The following is an 18,895-nucleotide window of genomic DNA, read 5'->3' as shown; positions in this document are numbered from 1 at the left end:
TGTCAGAGAGAATTAGTCTGGGAGGCATCTATTTTAGCGATAAAATATGTTCAACACTGACTGGTTTGTAAACAAAAAACAGATAATAATAATAAGAAGAATAACGATGGTATTTATTAAGCGCTTACTATGTGCAAAGCACTGTTCTAAGTGCTAGGGAAGTTACAAGGTGATTGGGTTGTCCCTCGGGGGGCTCACAGTCAATCCCCACTTTACAGATGAGGTAACTGAGGCCCAGAGAAGTCACACAGCTGACAATTGGTAGAGCCGGCATTTGAACCCATGACCTCTGACTCCAAAGCTCGGGCTCTTTCCACTGAGCCACGCTGTTTCTCTGCGTGAAGAGAATAATAATAATAGAATATTATTATTCTAGACTGTAAGCACCCTCTAGACCGTAAGGGCCTTATGGGCAGGGACCGTGTCTACCAACTCGGTCGTGGTATACTCTCCTAAGCGCTTAGTACAGTGCTCTGCACACAGAAAATGCTCAATAAATTCTATTTATTGATTGACTGTGGTCGTGAGTTGAAAAGGCTCCCAGTAGGGGCCGCATGTCCCCTGTTTTAGAAAAGTGGGTTTATATTCTAGGAGAAGGCAAAAACTTGACCTAGGTTCTCTCGCTTTCTTTATAACCTGTTTTTTGTTTACAAACCGGTCAGTTTTCGAACATATTTTATCGCTAAGTATATGCCTTTCAGACTGACTCTAACTAGACTTACCTATTGAACAGTTGGGGTCTTAAAAAGAAACTGTGTCAGGGGTCTGCCTCGACCAACCGGGACTTGGCAATTATTTGCATTTATTTTTGAAGGAGGATGTTTTTCCTGACTAGTAATAAGTTCAGGAAATGGGTGAAGCATTCAGGAAATTAGCTAAAGACTGTTGTAAATCCAAAAGGAAAGCCTCTCTGTGTGAGTGTGTGTATGTGTGTGTTTAAACCTGAAAACAGTGCCCTCTTTCACTTACATTAAAAATCTTACATTTAACTCCCATTTTTTTTTTTTTTTGGTAGGAAAGGAGCTGGTGAAAACGTCTATATCCCTGAACTCCGCGTTAGATTTGGTTTTCTGATTCTGCTCCACTCCTGATTGCTGAGGCGGGCAAGGAAGTCATGTCAAGAAACAAAATCTGGACAGGAGACATAACTCGGATTAGGCTGGTACTAAATTAAGACCTTACTATGGAATTTCAATCGGCTATTCTCGGAGGTATGTCTCGATCGGAAACTCTGAGTCCCCAAGACCACCCCATCCCCCTCGCCCCCGCTTCCCCAGGGCTACCCAAGCAGCTATAAATGACCTCTTCCGCTTTGGCCCCGGTCACCTCCGCTCCTGACAAATGGGGCCATTTTGACCCTCAGCCCGTCAGGGACCGGAGCGCCGCAGACTGGAGGAAATGAACGATCTCCCGGATGCTCGGGCAGCGAAGCGATCGGTCCCTGTGCTCCAAACGGGCCCAGTCGTTATTTGTGAGGCCATTTCAGGGCCCACAGCATGCTGGCCAGACTATGTGGACGGTTCTTGGGCTTCCAAAATGGGGCTTTCCGGGAGGTGCGAGCTTATCTCCAAGAACACGGCCCCCGGAAGACGTACGTACGGTCCTGTCATCAGACTACTCTGAGGCTCAGTGGACTCTTACCTGCTAGCAGACATCTCTCCTGACATGTGATTTTTGTGCTTCCCATGATGATGATGATGGCATTTATTAAGCGCTTACTATGCGCAAATCACTGTTCTAAGCGCTGGGGAGGTTACAAGGTGATCAGGTTGTGATCAGGGGGGCTCACAGTCTTAATCCCCATTTTCCAGATGAGGGAACCGAGGCCCAGAGAAGGGAAGTGACTTGCCCAAAGTCACACAGCTGACAGTTGGCGGAGCTGGGATTTGAACCCACAACCGCTGACTCTAAAGCCCGGGCTCTTTCCACTGAGCCACACTGCTTCTCTTATACACTCAATACTCTCGAGGTCCACACTAATTCCTGAACTGCCAAGAATCTGCAAGTGAACATGTAATGCCCCTTCCCTCCCCGCCCCCGGCCCCCCAATCTCCCTTTTCCACCTGCCTACGGGCCCAAGAGGAGGGAAAAGGGGCCCTTCTAAGCCTTGGTGATGAACGCCCCCATTTTCTCTTACCATTTCAGAACGACGTTTTCTGGGATGAAAACCTCGGAGGGACTCGGGGTCATCTGGGCCGGAGAGACCGCAAATGACATAGCGAAGTTGTAGAAGCTGTCCAACATCTTCTGAGTGAACTGCGTGAACCCTATCCCTAGGGGAGAAGCCATGGCCTAGGGGACTGGGAGTCAGGAGACCTGAATTCTGGCCCCACTTCTGCAACCTGCCTGCTGTATAACTTTGGACAACTCACTTAACCTTTCCGGGCCTCGGTTTCCTCATCTGTAAAAGTGGAAGACCGCATTAGAGAAGCAGCGTGGCTCAGTGGAAAGAGCCCGGGCTTTGGAGCCAGCCCTTAGCGAGCCAGTGCTTAGAACAGTGCTTTGCACATAGTAAGCGCTTAACAAATGCCATTATTATTATTTGGAGTCAGAGGTCACGGGTTCAAATCCCGGCTCCACCAATTGTCAGCTGTGTGACTTTGGGCAAGTCACTGAACTTCTCTGAGCCTCAGTTACCTCATCTGTAAAATGGGGATTAAGACTGTGAGCCCCCCGTGGGACAACCTGATCACCTTGTAACCACCCCAGTGCTTAGAACAGTGCTTTGCACATAGTAAGCGCTTAATAAATGCCATCATTATTATTATTATCCCAAGAGGGCCAGGGGTTATGTCTGCTCTAGTAACTGTATATCAATGCCAAGGCTGAGCAGAATGCTTGGAGCAGACTAAGCACTTAATAGATACCATCGTTATAATCATTACTAAATAGTAATAATAATGATATTTGTTAAGCGCTTACTATGTGCAAAGCACTGTTCTAAGCGCTGGGGGGATACAAGGTGATCAGCTTGTCCCACGTGGGGCTCACAGTCTTCATCTCCATTTTACAGATGAGGGAACTGAGGCACAGAGAAGTACTGACTTTCCCAAAGTCACGCAGGATTACATGACCTCTGACTCCCAAGCCCGGGCTCTTTCCACTGAGCTACGCTGCAGTAATGTGAGGGTAAGTGACAGTCCTGGCTGTCGGCAAGCTGGGAAGTCTGATCGGGATGGATGAGGTGATCCCACTGAGCTGTTTCCTATCTGATATTGCCCTCTGATTTTGACACCGCTCGAAGGGATGGAGTCAGGACAACTCCACAAAGCAGTGTAGCTTAGTGGAAAGAGCACAGGCTTGGGAGTCAGAAGATGTGGATTCTAGTCCCGGCGCCATCACTTCTGTGGGACCTTGGGAAAGTCACTTCACTGTGCCTCAACTGCCTCATCTGTAAAATGGGGATTAAGACTGTGAGCCTCATGTGGGCTTTGGACTGTGCCCAACCAGATAAGTTTCTTTCTACTCTGGTGCTTAGTACAGTACCTGGTACACAGTAAGTGCTTAACATCTTTAATACCTTTAAAACCATTTAAAAAAAAATTTCCAAATCTCACCATCAGCTGGGCAGAAGCAATCTTGGCAAACTGTCTGAGGTCTAAATGAACCAGGAGCCTGGGGTCAGTGGAGGCAACTTTACTGTTATCTGTCTGACTGTACATTCCAGTCCAGGATGGTGAGTAGGGGGGACCAGTAATGATATTTATCGAGCCCCCATCGGATGCGACATGCTGTACCAAGAGCTTGGGAAATTACAATCATAAGCAGGAGGACACGTTCCCTATCCACATGGAATTTACCCTAGCCCCACCCCAGAGGCGAGCGGAGTCAGGATTCCCGGCTCAGCCCGCACATGGGTTAAGGAACAGAGCCAAGGTCGGGTCCCTTGGAGCAAACGTGACTTAAACCACTGTTAGCTCATCCCTTCGCCCCTCCCCAGGGTCTGGAGAAGGAGCTGTGGGGCAAGAGGGACCATCCCCTGCTGTGGAGCAGGCCAGGACTCTTTGTACAGACCAGAACTCGTCCAGAGCGGTTACCCTGGCCGCTTTCCAGAGTCCTTGCTATTCTGAAAACACCTGTCCCCACCACCCATTTCCTGTGTTGGCTTGGGAAAATCCTCTCCCCGCAGTTTCCCGGTCTCCACGGCTGAAGAAAGAAACCCCCACCACAAAGCCCCCTTTGCCGACCTCTGCCACGGTCCTAGTCCAGGAAACAGCAGAGCAGCAAGAGGGCTCTTGGGACAAAGGTCGCTTGCACAGTTGTGACTATCTGAATACACACAAGAGGGTTTGCAAGAAACCACAGAGCAGGATTAACGAAAATCAGACTTTGGACTGAAAAGAGATTGAATATGTTGCATTGTCCTATTTTCCACAGCTTTCTTGTAGGGACTCTGACTGCGGGTGCTCTTTTCTCTCCCGTCTCTCACCCAGAGCTCACACCTTGTCCCTCCCTGGAAGGCCTTTTCTGCTCATGTCCCTCTAATAATTCATTAATTATGGTATTTGTTAAGCACTTACTAAGTGCCAAGCACTGTACTAAGCGCTGGGGTGGATACAAGCAAATCAGGTTGGACACATTCCCTGTCCCACTCGGCGCTCATAGTCCCAATCCCCATTTTAGATGAGGTAACCAAGGCCCAGAGAAGTGAAGTGACTTGCCCAAGGTCACACAGCAGACAAGTGGTAGAACCAGAATTAAAACCCATGATTTCATGACTCCCAGGCTGTCGCTCTATCCTCTATGCCATTCTTCTTCTTCTGAAACAGCCAGGTCCTCCTCTGCCTCTCAGCTCTGAAAGAGGACTTCAAGGGTGGATGGAAGGTGGTCCAGGACAAATGCATAGGAGGAGAAGAGAACCCCCTCCCCCCCCCCTTTTTTTAGTGGTACTATTAAGCATTTACTATGTGCCAGGCATTGTACTAAGTGCAGGGGTAGATACAAGCTAATCAGGTCAGACACAGTCCATATCCCACATGGGGATCACAGTCTTCATCCTCATTTTACAGATGAAGTAACAGAGGCACGGAAAGGTTTAAGTGACTTGCCCAGGATCATCCCAACATGGGGCTCACAGTCTTCATCCTCAATTTACAGATGAGGTAACGGAGGCACAGAAAGGTTTAAGTGACTTGCCCAGGATCCCACGGCAGACATGTGGCAAAGCCGGGATTAGAACTAGGGTCCTCTGATTTACAGGCCTGCGCTCTTTCCACTAGACCACGGTGCTTCTCAGTGTTTATCTTTGTACATTCAAATGATTTATTTTGACAACTCTACTGGCAAGTATTTCAGAGGGAAAGTCCCCTGTTGGCAGGGAACTTGCCGTTTCTTTCAGTCAGGGAGCCAATCAATTGTATTTATTGAGTACTTACTGTGTGCAGAGCACTGTAGTAAGTGCTTGGGAGAGTATAACGTAACAATAAACAGACTCATAAGTGCTTCCCCAGGAGGCAGACCATTTTACCCAGAGGATGCCCGATTAATCTTATTACAACCTCAGTTACCACCAGGAAGTACAAAAAACCTTCCTTATCCCCTCGCAGATTCATAGACAAAACTTTTATTTTCTTTTGATACAAAAATTAAATAGCAAAGTTTCTTTTGTACAGTGATAAATTAGAAATTTACAGTACATACAGCAATGCAGATATACGCTTTGTACATCCTCAAAACCAAACGATCATCAGGGTCCTGTTCTATTTAAAGCTCCGAGATCCAATCCTGACCTGTTTTATGCAAGGGGTTCAGTTGGGAACCAACATGTTGGGTACTTTTTGAGGGGGACATGGTTGGGGGGGGGGGGGGTTCAGCTGAACCAATAGTAGCAGTGGTGACCCTGTTTGTGGAGTGGGTTTGATCACAATTGGACTGCTCACCTGGGACGGCCTGAATGCTCACACTTCCTATCTCCCGAGGGGTTCCCCCCCATCTTGCATCTCTCCCTCTGGTTTGATCACCGGGGCCAGAGGCTTTCATGGGCTCAGACTGAGGGTCTTTTCCAGCCTCTTGACACCAAACGTCGACTGAGCACCCCACCGCTGCCCAGGCTAAGGAGCAAAACTTACGTCAAGAGCAGGAGCGGCAGCAACAGAGATGGGCCTGGATCCCAAAGCCTGCTAGACGTGAATTCCCATGGGAGAACACCGAGGCCCCAGTCGCATGGAAGACCCAGGTTGGTGGGAAGGGAGAGGATGGGTTGGGGAGAAGGAACCCACCTTCAACTTGGGCCCAAGGACTCTGAGACCCCATCAAATGTTTGGGCGCCGCAGAATTTGCTGGCTCAAACTGGGGATGAGAAACCGGGGAGGATACGAATGGGATGGGGTGTAGAAGGGAGGGTTCCCGACAGGCTTAGCGGGGCTTGGTAGCCGAGCCCTGACCCAAATCTAGCCGTTCCTGTTCTCGTCCAGAGGCACGTTGAGCTGGAACGAACCGCCGGCTCCATTTCCAGTCAACAGCCTCGCGGCTCAGCGCTGACCCGGCCCTGCCAGCCCTTGGATTTCCACGATTGGCCCATGCTTCGAAGAAACCGAGGTACCGGGGAAAAGCCATTCTTGGATTGAATGGGGAGAGTCAGCTCTTTATCAGCTCCCGGGGGATTATCGACTTGGAGGATTATCCGGTCATTTTCTTCTTTTTAAACCTCTCACCAACTTCATCCAACGTTACCTCCCCTCTGACTTTTCCCCACCAAAGCACCCACAGTCTGGAACTGCATCCCCACCTTTCCAGGGGCCCTCTGCCCTAATAAGGGAGACGGAGAGTGGGGAATCTAAGCGTTCCCTCCTTCTGCTGGGTCTGTCTTCTCTCCCCTCCAATAGTGCAGATATGAGGAAACCACTGAGCTTCCCAAAAGACCAGCTCTGTCTCCTTAGAGGGTCAGGAAGCCAAACTCTCTCCTCAGGCAGTCCCTCGACTTATCCCAGCTGGGCTGGCTCAAGGAAGCTGGCAGTGAGCAGGTTGGAGGCTGAAAGGGCTCTGCTGAACCAACTAGGCTGAACCAATCCATCAACTAACCAGTGCTTTTTATTGAACGTCTACCATGTGCACAGCGCTGGGCAAGTACAATGCTTGGGCAAGGCCAATGGTTTAAGGGCCAGGTCCTTCCCCTCCCTGGGAGCTGGTGGCTGAGGAGTTGTTGTCCTGCTGGCAGAGTGAGCTTTAGCTTTAAAGGCTGGACAACTGGAGAGGAAGGTCCGGGCTTTGCAGGCTGTCCTGCGTGATTCCTTACCTCCCAGGCGGGTCCAGAACTCTGCACAGCTCCCCGGTCCCCACAGGGAGGTCAAGTCACGAGGCAATATCCCTTGTGGCGGACAAAGAGGATGGGCTACACATGGCCTTTGCCCTGGGCTAGAGGAAGGGAGGGGAAGAAAGGGCGGGGGCAGACTTCCACCAGACAGCGAGGTCAGGGCCTCCATTTCCTCTCGGTGGCTCCTCAGACCAGTTTGCACCGGTTCAGCCTGGGATCATTTTCCCTGGGGGTCCCAAGTCCCGTGAACACTCCTCCCTGGCCATGGTCGCTTTCCGTTTCCACTTGGCCTGAAACTCCCAAGCCTGCCAGTTAAGAAGTCTCCCTTCCGGAATCCAAAACGCTGTATGGGGACCCTTCACCTCGTCCCTCACCCCATGATGGAGGAGCCAAACTCAAGCCTGTAAAGCCCAATCTCACACGGAAGAGGCACTCCATAAATACTATTGAGAGACCATAATCAATAACAAATGAGGTGTTTGTTAAGCGCTTACTAGGTTCCAAGCCCCTACTAAGTGCTGGGGCAGACACAAGATAATCGTGTGGGGCACTGCCCCTGTCCCACAAGGGGCTCACAGTCTAAAGGGGAGGGAAAACAGGCTTTTAACTCTCATCTTACAGATGAAGAAGCCGAGGCACAAAGAAGTTAAGCGACTTGCCCAAAGGTCACTCAGAAGGCTAGTGGCAGAGCCGGAATTAAAACTCTGGCCTGAGCCCCGGGCTCCTTCTACTAGACCACACTACTTGTAGCCAAGACTTCAGATCACCGGTCCGGAGTTTGTCCGAGAAAAGGACAGAGAGTCAGCTGCAGCGCGGAGCCTCAGAGGCTCGATGGCCAGAGGGTTCAGGAGAGCGGCCACTTAGCCTTGCGGCTCATCGAAGAGGTGCCCGCCGCGAGCATCATGAGGCAGGGAAGCTGAGTAGGAAGCTCCTTAAGGCCCTGTGAGTTTTCAGCACTTGACACTCTGCCCCAGCCTGACCACAGGAGACTCAGGCTGGAGTTTGGAACTGCCCTTGAGCTCCTCTTAACTACTTCAGGCCAACCTGCCCTGGGGTTATTGTAAAAAAAGAAAACCTCAGCCAACGTCTAGAAAGCAATTATTCCTCCCCCTTGCATCCCTCCCCCCCCCCGCCCCCCGCAAACCCTCCCTGAGTTTGGAACGGCTCTCCTAAGATCCTTTTTCAGAATGGAAAATGTCTCTATTGTTGGGTGGGAGACCAGTCAGCCTGATAACTTTCTCGCAATTTTTTTTTGAAAAAGTCCAAAACAAAAACCCACACTATCGTTCTGAGACTGCATGTTGTCCAGAGTTAAAGTCAGTCGCTTGTCCTATGTGTCACGGTCGGAGAATGTTCTTTTAATTGTAAGGGATCCACACAAATAACCCAGCTAATCTGGATGAAGACAAAGTTGCCAAGAAACTCAACATTTTAACCCTCCTAGACTGGCGTCTGCAAAGATATAATCACACCAAGTGAAATATATTAAGGCTTAATTGCTTTGTGCAATGGGACTCCGGGGGTGAGGAAGGTGAAGAGACTCGGTAACTCTCATTTCTCTTTGAATTAAGTGATTGTCAGAACTGCACTGCCTTTCGTTGCCCCCCTCATTACACAGACTGCAGTTGAAAAAAAGAAAACTACAAAAATAGATTTTTCTTAAAAAAGACAATAATGCAGAATCAAAGGAAAATGGAAAAGCCACCTAGAAAATAGGTCAAAGGATTCAGAAGTACCCACTTGAGTCTTTATGCCTGTTTATGGTTGAGTTTACCTAAACTTTCGGCTCAACTGTAAAAGCACGGGAGCCTGTGGCATCACCACTTTCAGGCTGGGAGGAAGAGGGGAGGGTTCAGCCCTGCTCTATGCAGCAAGTAAGCCCCCTCCTCTGCTGTTTGTCTTAAGTCAGCTCTGGCACTTCTCTGAAGCCAGCATTTTCCAGTGTTTCTAGGCTTCTTTACTCTGGGAAAGAGCCAGTCTGTGTTTCGATCTATGAAGGGCTCCTCCCTGCAAGTTTCAGCACACACAGCTTGGGGGGATTTGGGGGGATCGGGGGGAGTTGAGGATGCCACGAGTGGGGGAAGTAGAGTTTGGAGGGGAGGCGAGGGAGGGTCAAAGCCTGCTCCTGGGATCTGCAGAGCGGTCCATCGCAATGGAACCTGGGGGCATCAGGTTTTCAGCCTCCTACAGCAACCTGGTGGCATCATGATATATATATTTTTTAAAGATTCAGGTCTCTAAAAACACATCGCCCATCGAGGTGAGTTATACTAACCATGATGTTTACTAAGCGCTTACTGGGGACCAAACACAGTGGTAAGCGCTGGAGAAACATGGTAATCAGAGAAGTCACCAAATTACGTCAAACACGCCTGGATTATAAATGATTGGAAACAGGCCTTTTTGGTCTGCGGTACCCACTCCGGTTCCATTTCGGCAAACAGCCCCGGCTACAAGCCTTCATTCCATACTCTGGCTGAAGTGTCACATTTTTAAAATTTTCACAGCTTTTACAGCCTCTACTGGTTTTCCCATTTTGGAGAACCCCCCCAGTTGACAACAGAGTCGTTTTCTAGGTGGGGGAAGGTCTTGCTTACTCTCACGAGCTTTGCTCAAACTAGGTTATTGCATAAATCTTTCAGCAACAATCTTGCTGAATTAAAGCATTTCTTCCTCTTTGGTTGGGGAGTGATGGAGGTGGAGCGAGAGAGGGAGGGAATTTAGAATAGTAACAATAATAACTGTGGCATTTGTTAGGCACTTACTATGTTCCATGCACTGTACTGAGCGCTGGGGTCGATACAAGAAAATCGGGTTGGACACAGTCCCCGTCTCACCTGGGGCTCACAATCTTAATCCTCATAGATGGAGGTCACTGAAGCCCAGAGAAGCGAAGTGACTTGCCTAAGGTCACCCAGCAGGCAAGTGGCGGATCCGGGACTGGAACCCAGATCCTTCTGACTTCCGGGCCTGTGCTCTAGAGAGAGAGGGAGGGAGGGAGGGAGGGAGGAAGAGAGAGAAAAAGAGAGAGAAATTGGAGGACAGACAGAGAGGGTGAGAGATGGAGAGAGAGAGAGACGGAAGGGGAGGAGGGCACGGCAATCCGTGGGTCGGCCCGGGTTCACACTACAGTTTCGTTTCCTTTCCCCGGTTTCACCCAACCGTCGGCTCTCTTGTCCCGTTTTACCTTCCCTGAATTGACCAGTCTGTTGGAACACTTCTGCCAGGCGTGCAGCGTCTTCGCCGACCAGATCCACATGCCAGAAGTGATGCCCACCAGCAGAGACATGAACATCTTGAGCGTCTCCACCGCCACGCCGGCCTCGTCCGCCGAGGAGCGGAACAGCGTCCAGTTGGAGATCTCGTAGAAGTAGCAAGCGATCACGCAGGTGGCCGGCACCGTGTAGAGGACGGAGAAGACGCCGATTTTGACCATCAGCCTCTCCAGCTTGTCCGTCTGGGTCCCGTCCTTCTGGAGGTTCGAGCGGATCTTGAACAGGGCCCCGAGGCCGGCGGCGATGAACAGGGTCCCAACCACCAGGTACGTGAAGAGGGGGGCCACGACGAAGCCGGTGAGGGCGTCGAGGTTCTGGCCGCCGACGTAGCACAGGCCCGTGAGCTCGTCCGCGTCCACCAGCCGCATGATCAGGACGACGATGGTCTTCACGGCCGGGATGGCCCAGGCGGCGATGTGGAAGTAGGAGCTGTGCATCTCGATGGCCTCGTGGCCCCACTTCAGCCCGGCCGTCAAGAACCACGTGAGGGTCAGGATGACCCACCAGATGGAACTGGCCATCCCGAAGAAGTACATCAGCAGGAAGATGATGGCGCAGCCCGTGTTCTTCAGGCCCTCCTGGATGAGGACGGGCTCCGCGGCCTCTTCGAAGTCGCAGGAGATCCTCTCCCGGCCCACCGTCAGCCGCACCAGGTAGGCGACGCTGTAGATGTTGTAGCACATGCTGAGGAAGATGATGGGCCGCTCCGGGTAGGAGAAGCGCGACGAGTCGATGAGGAACGTCAGGACCGTGAAGGCGGTCGACACGAAGCACAGGCTGGCCCAGACGGCCATCCAGACGTCGGTGAACTCCTTGGCCGACCGGCTGTGGAGACCGGCGTCGTAGCCGCACTTGAGCACGCAGGACAGGCTCCTCTTCACCCAGACGTACTGGTCCGAGCGGGCGCCCATCGAGTGACACTCCTCGCCGGGCGCCAGGGACGTCTTGTGGGGCAGGGGCACGTCCTCGTCCCCGGGGCCCTCCATGCACATGTGGTTGTGGTCGTTCTGCGGGGGGAATTTGCTGCAGTTCAGGCTGTCCGGCCAGGCGAAGCCAAACTCCTTCAAGACCGGCTCGCACCTCCTCTTGACTGAGAGACACATGCCGCCACAGGGGCCGATGGGAATGTTGATCTTCTCCGTGCACATCGGGACGTAGACCGAACACAAGAAGAACTAGAGAGGGATGACAACAGCGACAACATGGGTCAGCCCTCACTTTGGGAACCCCAGAGCCCCAGAGGTGGCAGGGGACTTCAGGGGATCACCTGATCCAGCCCCCTGCTTCCTGAGAGATCTTCCCTTCAAGGCCCTACTGAGAGCTCACCTCTTCCAGGAGGCCTTCCCAGACTGAGCCCCTTCCTTCCTCTCCCCCTCGTCCCCCTCTCCATCCCCCCCATCTTACCTCCTTCCCTTCCCCACAGCACCTGTATATATGTATGTACATATTTATTTCTCTATTTATTTATTTTACTTGTACATATCTATTCTATTTATTTTATTTTCTTGGTATGTTTGGTTTTGCTCTCTGTCTCCCCCTTTTAGACTGTGAGCCCACTACTGGGTAGGGACTGTCTCTATATGTTGCCAACTTGTACTTCCCAAGCGCTTAGTACAGTGCTCTGCACACAGTAAGCGCTCAATAAATACGATTGATGATGATGATGATATAGAGACAGTCCCTACCCAACAGTGGGCTCACAGTCTAGGTGCTATGCACTGTACTAAGCACTTGGGAACACCAGAAGCCCGAGACTGAATGTTCCCCGACATTCTGACGTAAAAAACTGGCCGTATCTGCAGTCTCTTTTGACTTCAAACTGAGAGTCCCTAAGGACGTAAAGTTATTCAAACGAAGCTCTTTTCCCCTGGTTTTGTTCAAGTAAAAGTTTCAAGTGAAACAACAACAACAACGAAAAAAGTAGGTTAGGAGTAGGATAGCAGAAGGCAACTTTTTAGGTTTGGATCAAGCGTTTTCAAGTAAACTTTCAGGATCCTCTCAAACCAATTTTGAGATGAATGATGGCAGTGAACCAGGTAAAAAGGGATGTTTAATGCACCTCCTTCCCGCCCACTACGATCCTTTCCCCAGACCTCTTCCTAGAAAGGCAAAGAAAGTATTTCTCCTTCTCTTCTCCTTTTTCCTTCAAATATCAATTCCAAAGCAGAACAGGGTTTCTGCTCCGCAACGAATAGCAATTTGAAGCCAGGGAGGACAAACGACTGGATTCAAAGTGAGACCTTCCAAGATCAGGGTCTTGACTCTGCTCAATCAATCAGTGTTATTTATTGAGCACTTACTATGTGCAGAACACTGTACTAAGCACTTGGGAGAGTACAAAAACATGGTTAGCAATCACGTTCCCTGTCCGCAACGCACTTAGTCTAGAGGGGGAGAGAGGCATTAATATAAATCAGAAATGCGTATCATTTAAAGATACGTACCTAAATGCTACAGGGCTGAGCGTGGGGTGTATATCAAATGCCCAAAGGTCACAGATCCAAGCGGACAGATGACTCCGAAAGGAGAGGGAGCCGGGGGTGCGGAAGAGGGCTTCATCGGAGAAAGCCTCTTGGGAGATGTGACCCTAATAATGCTTTGACGGTGGGGAGAGTGGTGGTCTGGGGTAAATGGAGGAGGTGGGAAAGGGGTCGGCGGCGGGCTTGATGAGATCTCCGCTTAGTTTGAACACTCAAGAGTCCCAACAGGAAAATGTAAGCACTGACTCCCTGCCATCAGTCAGGCCCAGCAGGGGAGGGCCTGCGGCCCCTGTTCTCCATCCATCAAGCGTGGATAAACACAGCCTCCACTGCTCCTTCCAGACGCAGTTTCAAGTGACTGTTTTCCAGCAAGAAAAGGGATCCCCGTGTTTTCCTGCAAACTGCTTGGCTGCCTCCCCGGGATAAATGGAATTAAAAATGCATAGCCCTGCAAAAGCTGCTTCTCCAGCCAAAACGTTAAAAAAAAAAAAAAAGAAACCAAACAACCCAGACCAACCCAACAACTGTCAGGGGACACGTCGGTTCCAAACCCAGAGAAAGGCGATCATTTCTCAAACCCAACTCGGAGAGGGGGAGGGGTTATCTATTTCTCTCTTTCTAAATCCAATTCAGGACTCCAGAAAAGAGGCAGCTGGGAGCTTTGGAGAGAAACTCAGCAGGGAGTATGTACGGCTTGAGTCTTCCTGGGTGGAAAGGTACGGTTTTGACCCAGAGCAAACAAGCCTGTAATAATCTGGTACCCCTTCCTCTCGTAGGCATGGGGCAGGGATGGTCTACCTTCATCAGATTTGTTAGACCCTAATTCATTCCCCGTCCCGGCCCAACGGCACTTAAGAACGTAACTGTGACTTGACTGATTTCTATTAATGTCTGTCTCCCCCTCTAAGCTCACTGTGGGCAGGGAACGTGTCTGTTATATTGTTCTTTTGTACTCTCTCAAGTGCTTAGTACAGTACGGAGTACTGCACACAGTAAGCGCTCAACGAACACGATTGGTGGACTGATGGACCGACCACCCAGGCTTGGGGATGGAAGGAGTTTGAGCCTTGGTCTTTATGCTGATTGTAAATTGGGCCTGGCCGGGACACCGACGGGTCGTGCTCCTGGATCCCCCCAACTCTCCAGCAGACTGGTGGGCCCCAGCCTGGAGGCCGGAGCGAAGAATTGGCCAGACTCAGCCGGCACCTCTACTCCCTTGGCTCCTTCGGTGAGCTGTCGCCAAGGGGTAAACGGAGGAGGGTGGGAGGTGGGTCCATGTCGTCCCAAACTCTGGAAGGGGCTGGGATCCCACGAGGGAAGCTGAACAGATGGGGTGGGCGGTGTGGGGTTCCTGACACTATATCCCCAGAGCTCGCAGCTGGGGGGACCCAGGACCTCACGTCCGGGTCGGTCTCTCCAACTGGACCCTCCCTTCCCATTCGCCCTCAGTGTCCAACGGAGTTAGGGGTCTGGGGGGAGAGCAGTGGGGGGAGACAAACAGAAGGGTAGGGTGCAATGGCCTCTTTTACAGGCCAGATCACTTGCACAATATTTTGGCTTTGGGTCTCAGAAAAGGGAGGTAAGTGGGAGGAGGAGAAGGGGGAGAAGAGAGACAGAAAGAGGGAGAGAGACAGAGAAGAAATGGAGAGAGTCTGGAAAACAGAGAAGATAGAGAAGCAGGAAGGGACAGAGACATGGAGACAGAGAGAAGCTGGGAGGCAGAGAGGAGAGAGAAGCTGAAATGGACAGAGAGGCTGGGAGGCAGAGAGGAGAGAGAAGCTGAAAGGGACAAGGAGAGACAGAGGTAGAGAGAAGTTGGGAGACAGAGCAGAAAGAGGCTAAAAGGGACAACAGAGGCTGAAATACAGAGAAGGAGAGAGAGAAAAGGACACTGGTAGAGAAAGGGAGAAAAGGAGAGTGACAGAGAGGAGCTTGTAGAATGAAAAGAAAGCGGCAGAAAAGGACAGAGACAGAAAAGCAGAATAGGAAGGAGAAGTAGAGATAAAGATGGGGGGAGAAAGGGACAGACAGAAAAGGACAGAGACAGAGAAGGCAGAGTGGGAGGGAGATCCAGGGAGACAAAGATAGGGGGAAAAAGAGACAGACAAAGGAACAGAGACATAGGAAAGCAGAATAGGAGGGAGATGCAGAGAGACAGATGGAAAGGGACAGAGACACAGAAAGGCAGAACAGGAGGGAGATGTAAAGAGACAAAGATGGGGGAAAAAGAGACAGACAGAGAGGAACAGAGACCGAGAAAGGAGGAATAGGAGGGAGGTGAAGAGAGATAAAGATGGGGAGAAAGACAGATGGAAAGGGACAGAGACAGAGAAAGGCAGATCAGGAGGGAGAGACAAAGAGACAAAAGGAGGGAGGGAAAAGAGACAGGAGATGCAGACAGTCAAGGCTAGAGGGGTGAAAGAGACAGAAAAGGACAGAAACAGGCAGAAGTGGGAAGTGCAGAGAGATAGAAGGGAGAAAAAGACACAGACAGGCAGAAGAGGAGGGAGATGCAGAGACCGAGCTAGAGGCTGGAAGGCCGTAGAGAGGGGGTGACAGAGATTAGAGAAGCAGCGTGGCTTAGTGGAAAGAGCATGGGCTTGGGAGTCAGAGGACTCTACCGCTTAACAACTGTGCGACTTTGAGCAACTCACTTAACTTCTCTGTGCCTCAGTGACTTCAACTGTCAAATGGAGATGAAAACTGTGATCCCCAGGTGGGACAACCTGATCACCTTGTATCTCCCCCAGTGCAGTGTGCAGTGCTTGGCACATAGTAAGCACTTAACAGCGTGGTACAACTTTAAGAGCCCGGGCTTTGGAGTCAGAGGTCGTAGGTTCAAATCCCAACTCCGCCAATTGTCAGCTGTGTGACTTTGGGCAAGTCACTTAACTTCTCTGTGCCTCAGTTACCTCATCTGTAAAATGGGAATTAAAACTGTAAGCCCCTCTGTGGGGCAACCTGATCACCTTGTATCTCCCCCAGAGCAGTGCTTGGCACATAGTAAGTGCTTAACAGCGTGGCTCAGTGGAAAGACCCTGGGCTTTGGAGTCAGAGGTCACAGGTTCAAATCCCAACTCCACCGATGTTTGGGCAACTCACTTAACTTCTCCGTGCCTCAGTGACTTCAACTGTCAACCGGGGATGAAGACTGTGCGCCCCAGTGGGACAACCTGATCACCCTGTATCTCCCCCAGCGCAGTGCTTGGCACATATTAAGCGCTTAACAGCGTGGCTCAGTGGAAAGAGCCCGGGCTTTGGAGTCGGAGGTCATAGGTTCAAATCCCGACTCCACCAATGTTTGGGCAACTCATTTAACTTCTCTGTGCCTTCAACTGTCAAATGGGGATGAAGACTGTGAGCCCCAGGTGGGAGAACCTGATCACCTTGTATCTCCCCCAGCGCAGTGCTTGGCACATATTACGCGCTTAACAGCGTGGCTCAGTGGAAAGAGCCCGGGCTTTGGAGTCAGAGGTCATAGGTTCAAATCCCGACTCCACCAATGTTTGGGCAACTCACTTAACTTCTCTGTGCCTTCAACAGTCAAATGGGGATGAAGACTGTGAGCCCCAGGTGGGACAACCTGATCACCTTGTATCTCCCCCAGCGCAGTGCTTGGCACATATTAAGCGCTTAACAGCGTGGCTCAGTGGAAGGAAAGAGCCCGGGCTTTGGAATCGGAGGTCATAGGTTCAAATCCCGACTCCACCGATGTTTGGGCAACTCACTTCTCTGTGCCTTCAACTGTCAAATGGGGATGAAGACTGTGAGCCCCAGGTGGGAGAACCTGATAACCTTGTATCTCCCCCAGCGCAGTGCTTGGCACATATTACGCGCTTAACAGCGTGGCTCAGTGGAAAGAGCCTGGGCTTTGAAGTCGGAGGTCATAGGTTCAAATCCCGACTCCACCAATGTTTGGGCAACTCACTTCTCTGTGCCTCAGTGACTTCAACTGTCAAATGGGGATGAAGACTGTGAGCCCCAGGTGGGACAACCTGATCACCTTGTATCTCCCCCAGCGCAGTGCTTGGCACATATTAAGCGCTTAACAGCGTGGCTCAGTGGAAAGAGCCCGGGCTTTGGAGTCGGAGGTCATAGGTTCAAATCCCGACTCCACCAATGTTTGGGCAACTCACTTCTCTGTGCCTCAGTGACGTCAACTGTCAAATGGGGATGAAGACTGTGAGCCCCAGGTGGGAGAACCTGATCACCTTGTATCTCCCCCAGCGCAGTGCTTGGCACATATTACGCGCTTAACAGCGTGACTCAGTGGAAAGAGCCCGGGCTTTGGAGTCGGAGGTCATAGGATCAAATCCCGACTCCACCAATGTCTGGGCAACTCACTTCTCTGTGCCTCAGTGACTTCAACTGTCAAATGGGGATGAAGACTGTGAGCCCCAGGTGGGACAACCTGATCACCTTGTATCTCCCCCAGCGCAGTGCTTGGCACATATTACGCGCTTAACAGCGTGGCTCAGTGGAAAGAGCCCGGGCTTTGGAGTCAGAGGTCATAGGTTCAAATCCCGACTCCACCGATGTTTGGGCAACTCACTTAACTTCTCTGTGCCTTCAACAGTCAAATGGGGATGAAGACTGTGAGCCCCAGGTGAGACAACCTGATCACCTTGTATCTCCCCCAGCGCCGTGCTTGGCACATAGTAAGCGCTTAACGAATGCCATCATTATTATTATCTAGGGAGGGAAGGGGGTGTCTTCCGGGCCCTTGGGGCTGTCGCCCCGTTTCCTGGGGTCCCCACCTGCAGCTGTCCGGAGCAGCCGTACTGGATGAGCGGGGTGAAGGTGGTGAGCTGCAGCTCGGCGTCGGCCTGCAGCTCGTGGCCCACCAGGTTGGGCATCTTGGTGACGTTGTAGCCCAGGTTCTGGCACATGGCGATGCGGATGGGGTCGCAGCGGCGCTCCTCCTCGTCGCCGAAGGCCCGGGCCCCGCGGCCGGGCAGCAGCACCAGCAGGACCTGCAGCAGGACCTGCAGCGGGGGCCCGGGGGCGGGCATGGGCACGGCCGAGCGGGGCCCCCGGCCCCGGCCCCACCCGCCCGGGCTGGCCCGCCTCCCCTCCAATCTGGGGGGCCCGGGACCTCCGATTCGGGGGGAAGGCTGCCCCAGCCTCCCGCACCTCGGGCTGCTCCCGCTGCACAGACTCGGGGGACCCCCGCTGCAGCAATTCCCGGGGCTCCGGCTGCAGAAACGTCAGGAGCTCCGCTGCAGGGACCCCAAGAGTCTCCGGCTGCAGCGACCCCGGGAGCTCCTGTTGCAATGATTCCGGGGGCTCCGGCTGCAGAAACTTCAGGAGCTCCGCTGCAGGGACCCCAAGAGTCTCCGGCTGCAGCGACCCCGGGAGCTCCTGTTGCAATGATTCCGGGGGCTCCGGCTGCAGAAACTTCAGGAGCTCCGCTGCAGGGACCCCAAGAGTCTCCGGCTGCAGCGACCCCGGGAGCTCCTGTTGCAATGATTCCGAGGGCTCCGGCTGCAGAAACTTCAGGACCTTCTGGTAGAGCAATTCCGGGGGCTCCGGCTGCAGAAACTTCAGGAGCTCCGCTGCAGGGACCCCAGAGTCTCCGGCTTCAGCGACCCCGGGAGCTCCTGTTGCAATGATTCCGGGGGCTCCGGCTGCAGAAACTTCAGGACCTTCTGGTAGAGCAATTCCGGGGGCTCCGGCTGCAGAAACTTCAGGAGCTCCGCTGCAGGGACCCCGGGGGCTCCGGCTGCAGAAACTTTAGGAGGTCCGGCTGCAGCGATCCCGGGAACTCCTGTTGCAATGATTCCGGGGGCTCCGGCTGCAGAAACTTCAGGAGCTCCGCTGCAGGGACCCCGGGGGCTCCGGCTGCAGAAACTTCAGGAGGTCCGGCTGCAGCGACCCCGGGAACTCCT

At 52.1% G+C, this 18,895-nt stretch overlaps 1 protein-coding gene across 1 annotated transcript; it reads right to left on the bottom strand.

The window, feature by feature from the left end:
* Positions 1 to 10,316: 10,316 nt before the first annotated feature.
* FZD4 (frizzled class receptor 4) lies at positions 10,317 to 18,052 on the bottom strand. The gene is made up of 2 exons (XM_038762170.1): positions 17,765 to 18,052; positions 10,317 to 11,702 (listed from the first exon to the last, which is right to left on the bottom strand). The coding sequence occupies exons 1-2, from the start codon at positions 18,017 to 18,019 to the stop codon at positions 10,374 to 10,376; spliced, it is 1,584 nt and encodes a 527-aa protein (XP_038618098.1). The 5' UTR covers positions 18,020 to 18,052; the 3' UTR covers positions 10,317 to 10,373.
* Between the last annotated feature and the right edge of the window lie 843 nt (positions 18,053 to 18,895).

The sequence above is a fragment of the Tachyglossus aculeatus genome, chromosome 20 (assembly GCF_015852505.1).
Source record: "Tachyglossus aculeatus isolate mTacAcu1 chromosome 20, mTacAcu1.pri, whole genome shotgun sequence".
Lineage (NCBI taxonomy): Eukaryota > Metazoa > Chordata > Mammalia > Monotremata > Tachyglossidae > Tachyglossus > Tachyglossus aculeatus.
The sequence above is the reverse complement of the archived record's forward strand: the minus strand, read 5'-3'. Positions and strand labels throughout refer to the sequence as shown.

Bases quoted from the DNA above. Each gene is read 5' to 3' on its own strand.
- FZD4 (XM_038762170.1), bottom strand. From the start codon at position 18,019: ATGCCCGCCCCCGGGCCCCCGCTGCAGGTCCTGCTGCAGGTCCTGCTG. The intron at 11,703-17,764 runs GTGGGGACCCCA...ATCCCTCTCTAG, and splicing joins GCTGCTCCGGACAGCTGCAG to TTCTTCTTGTGTTCGGTCTA.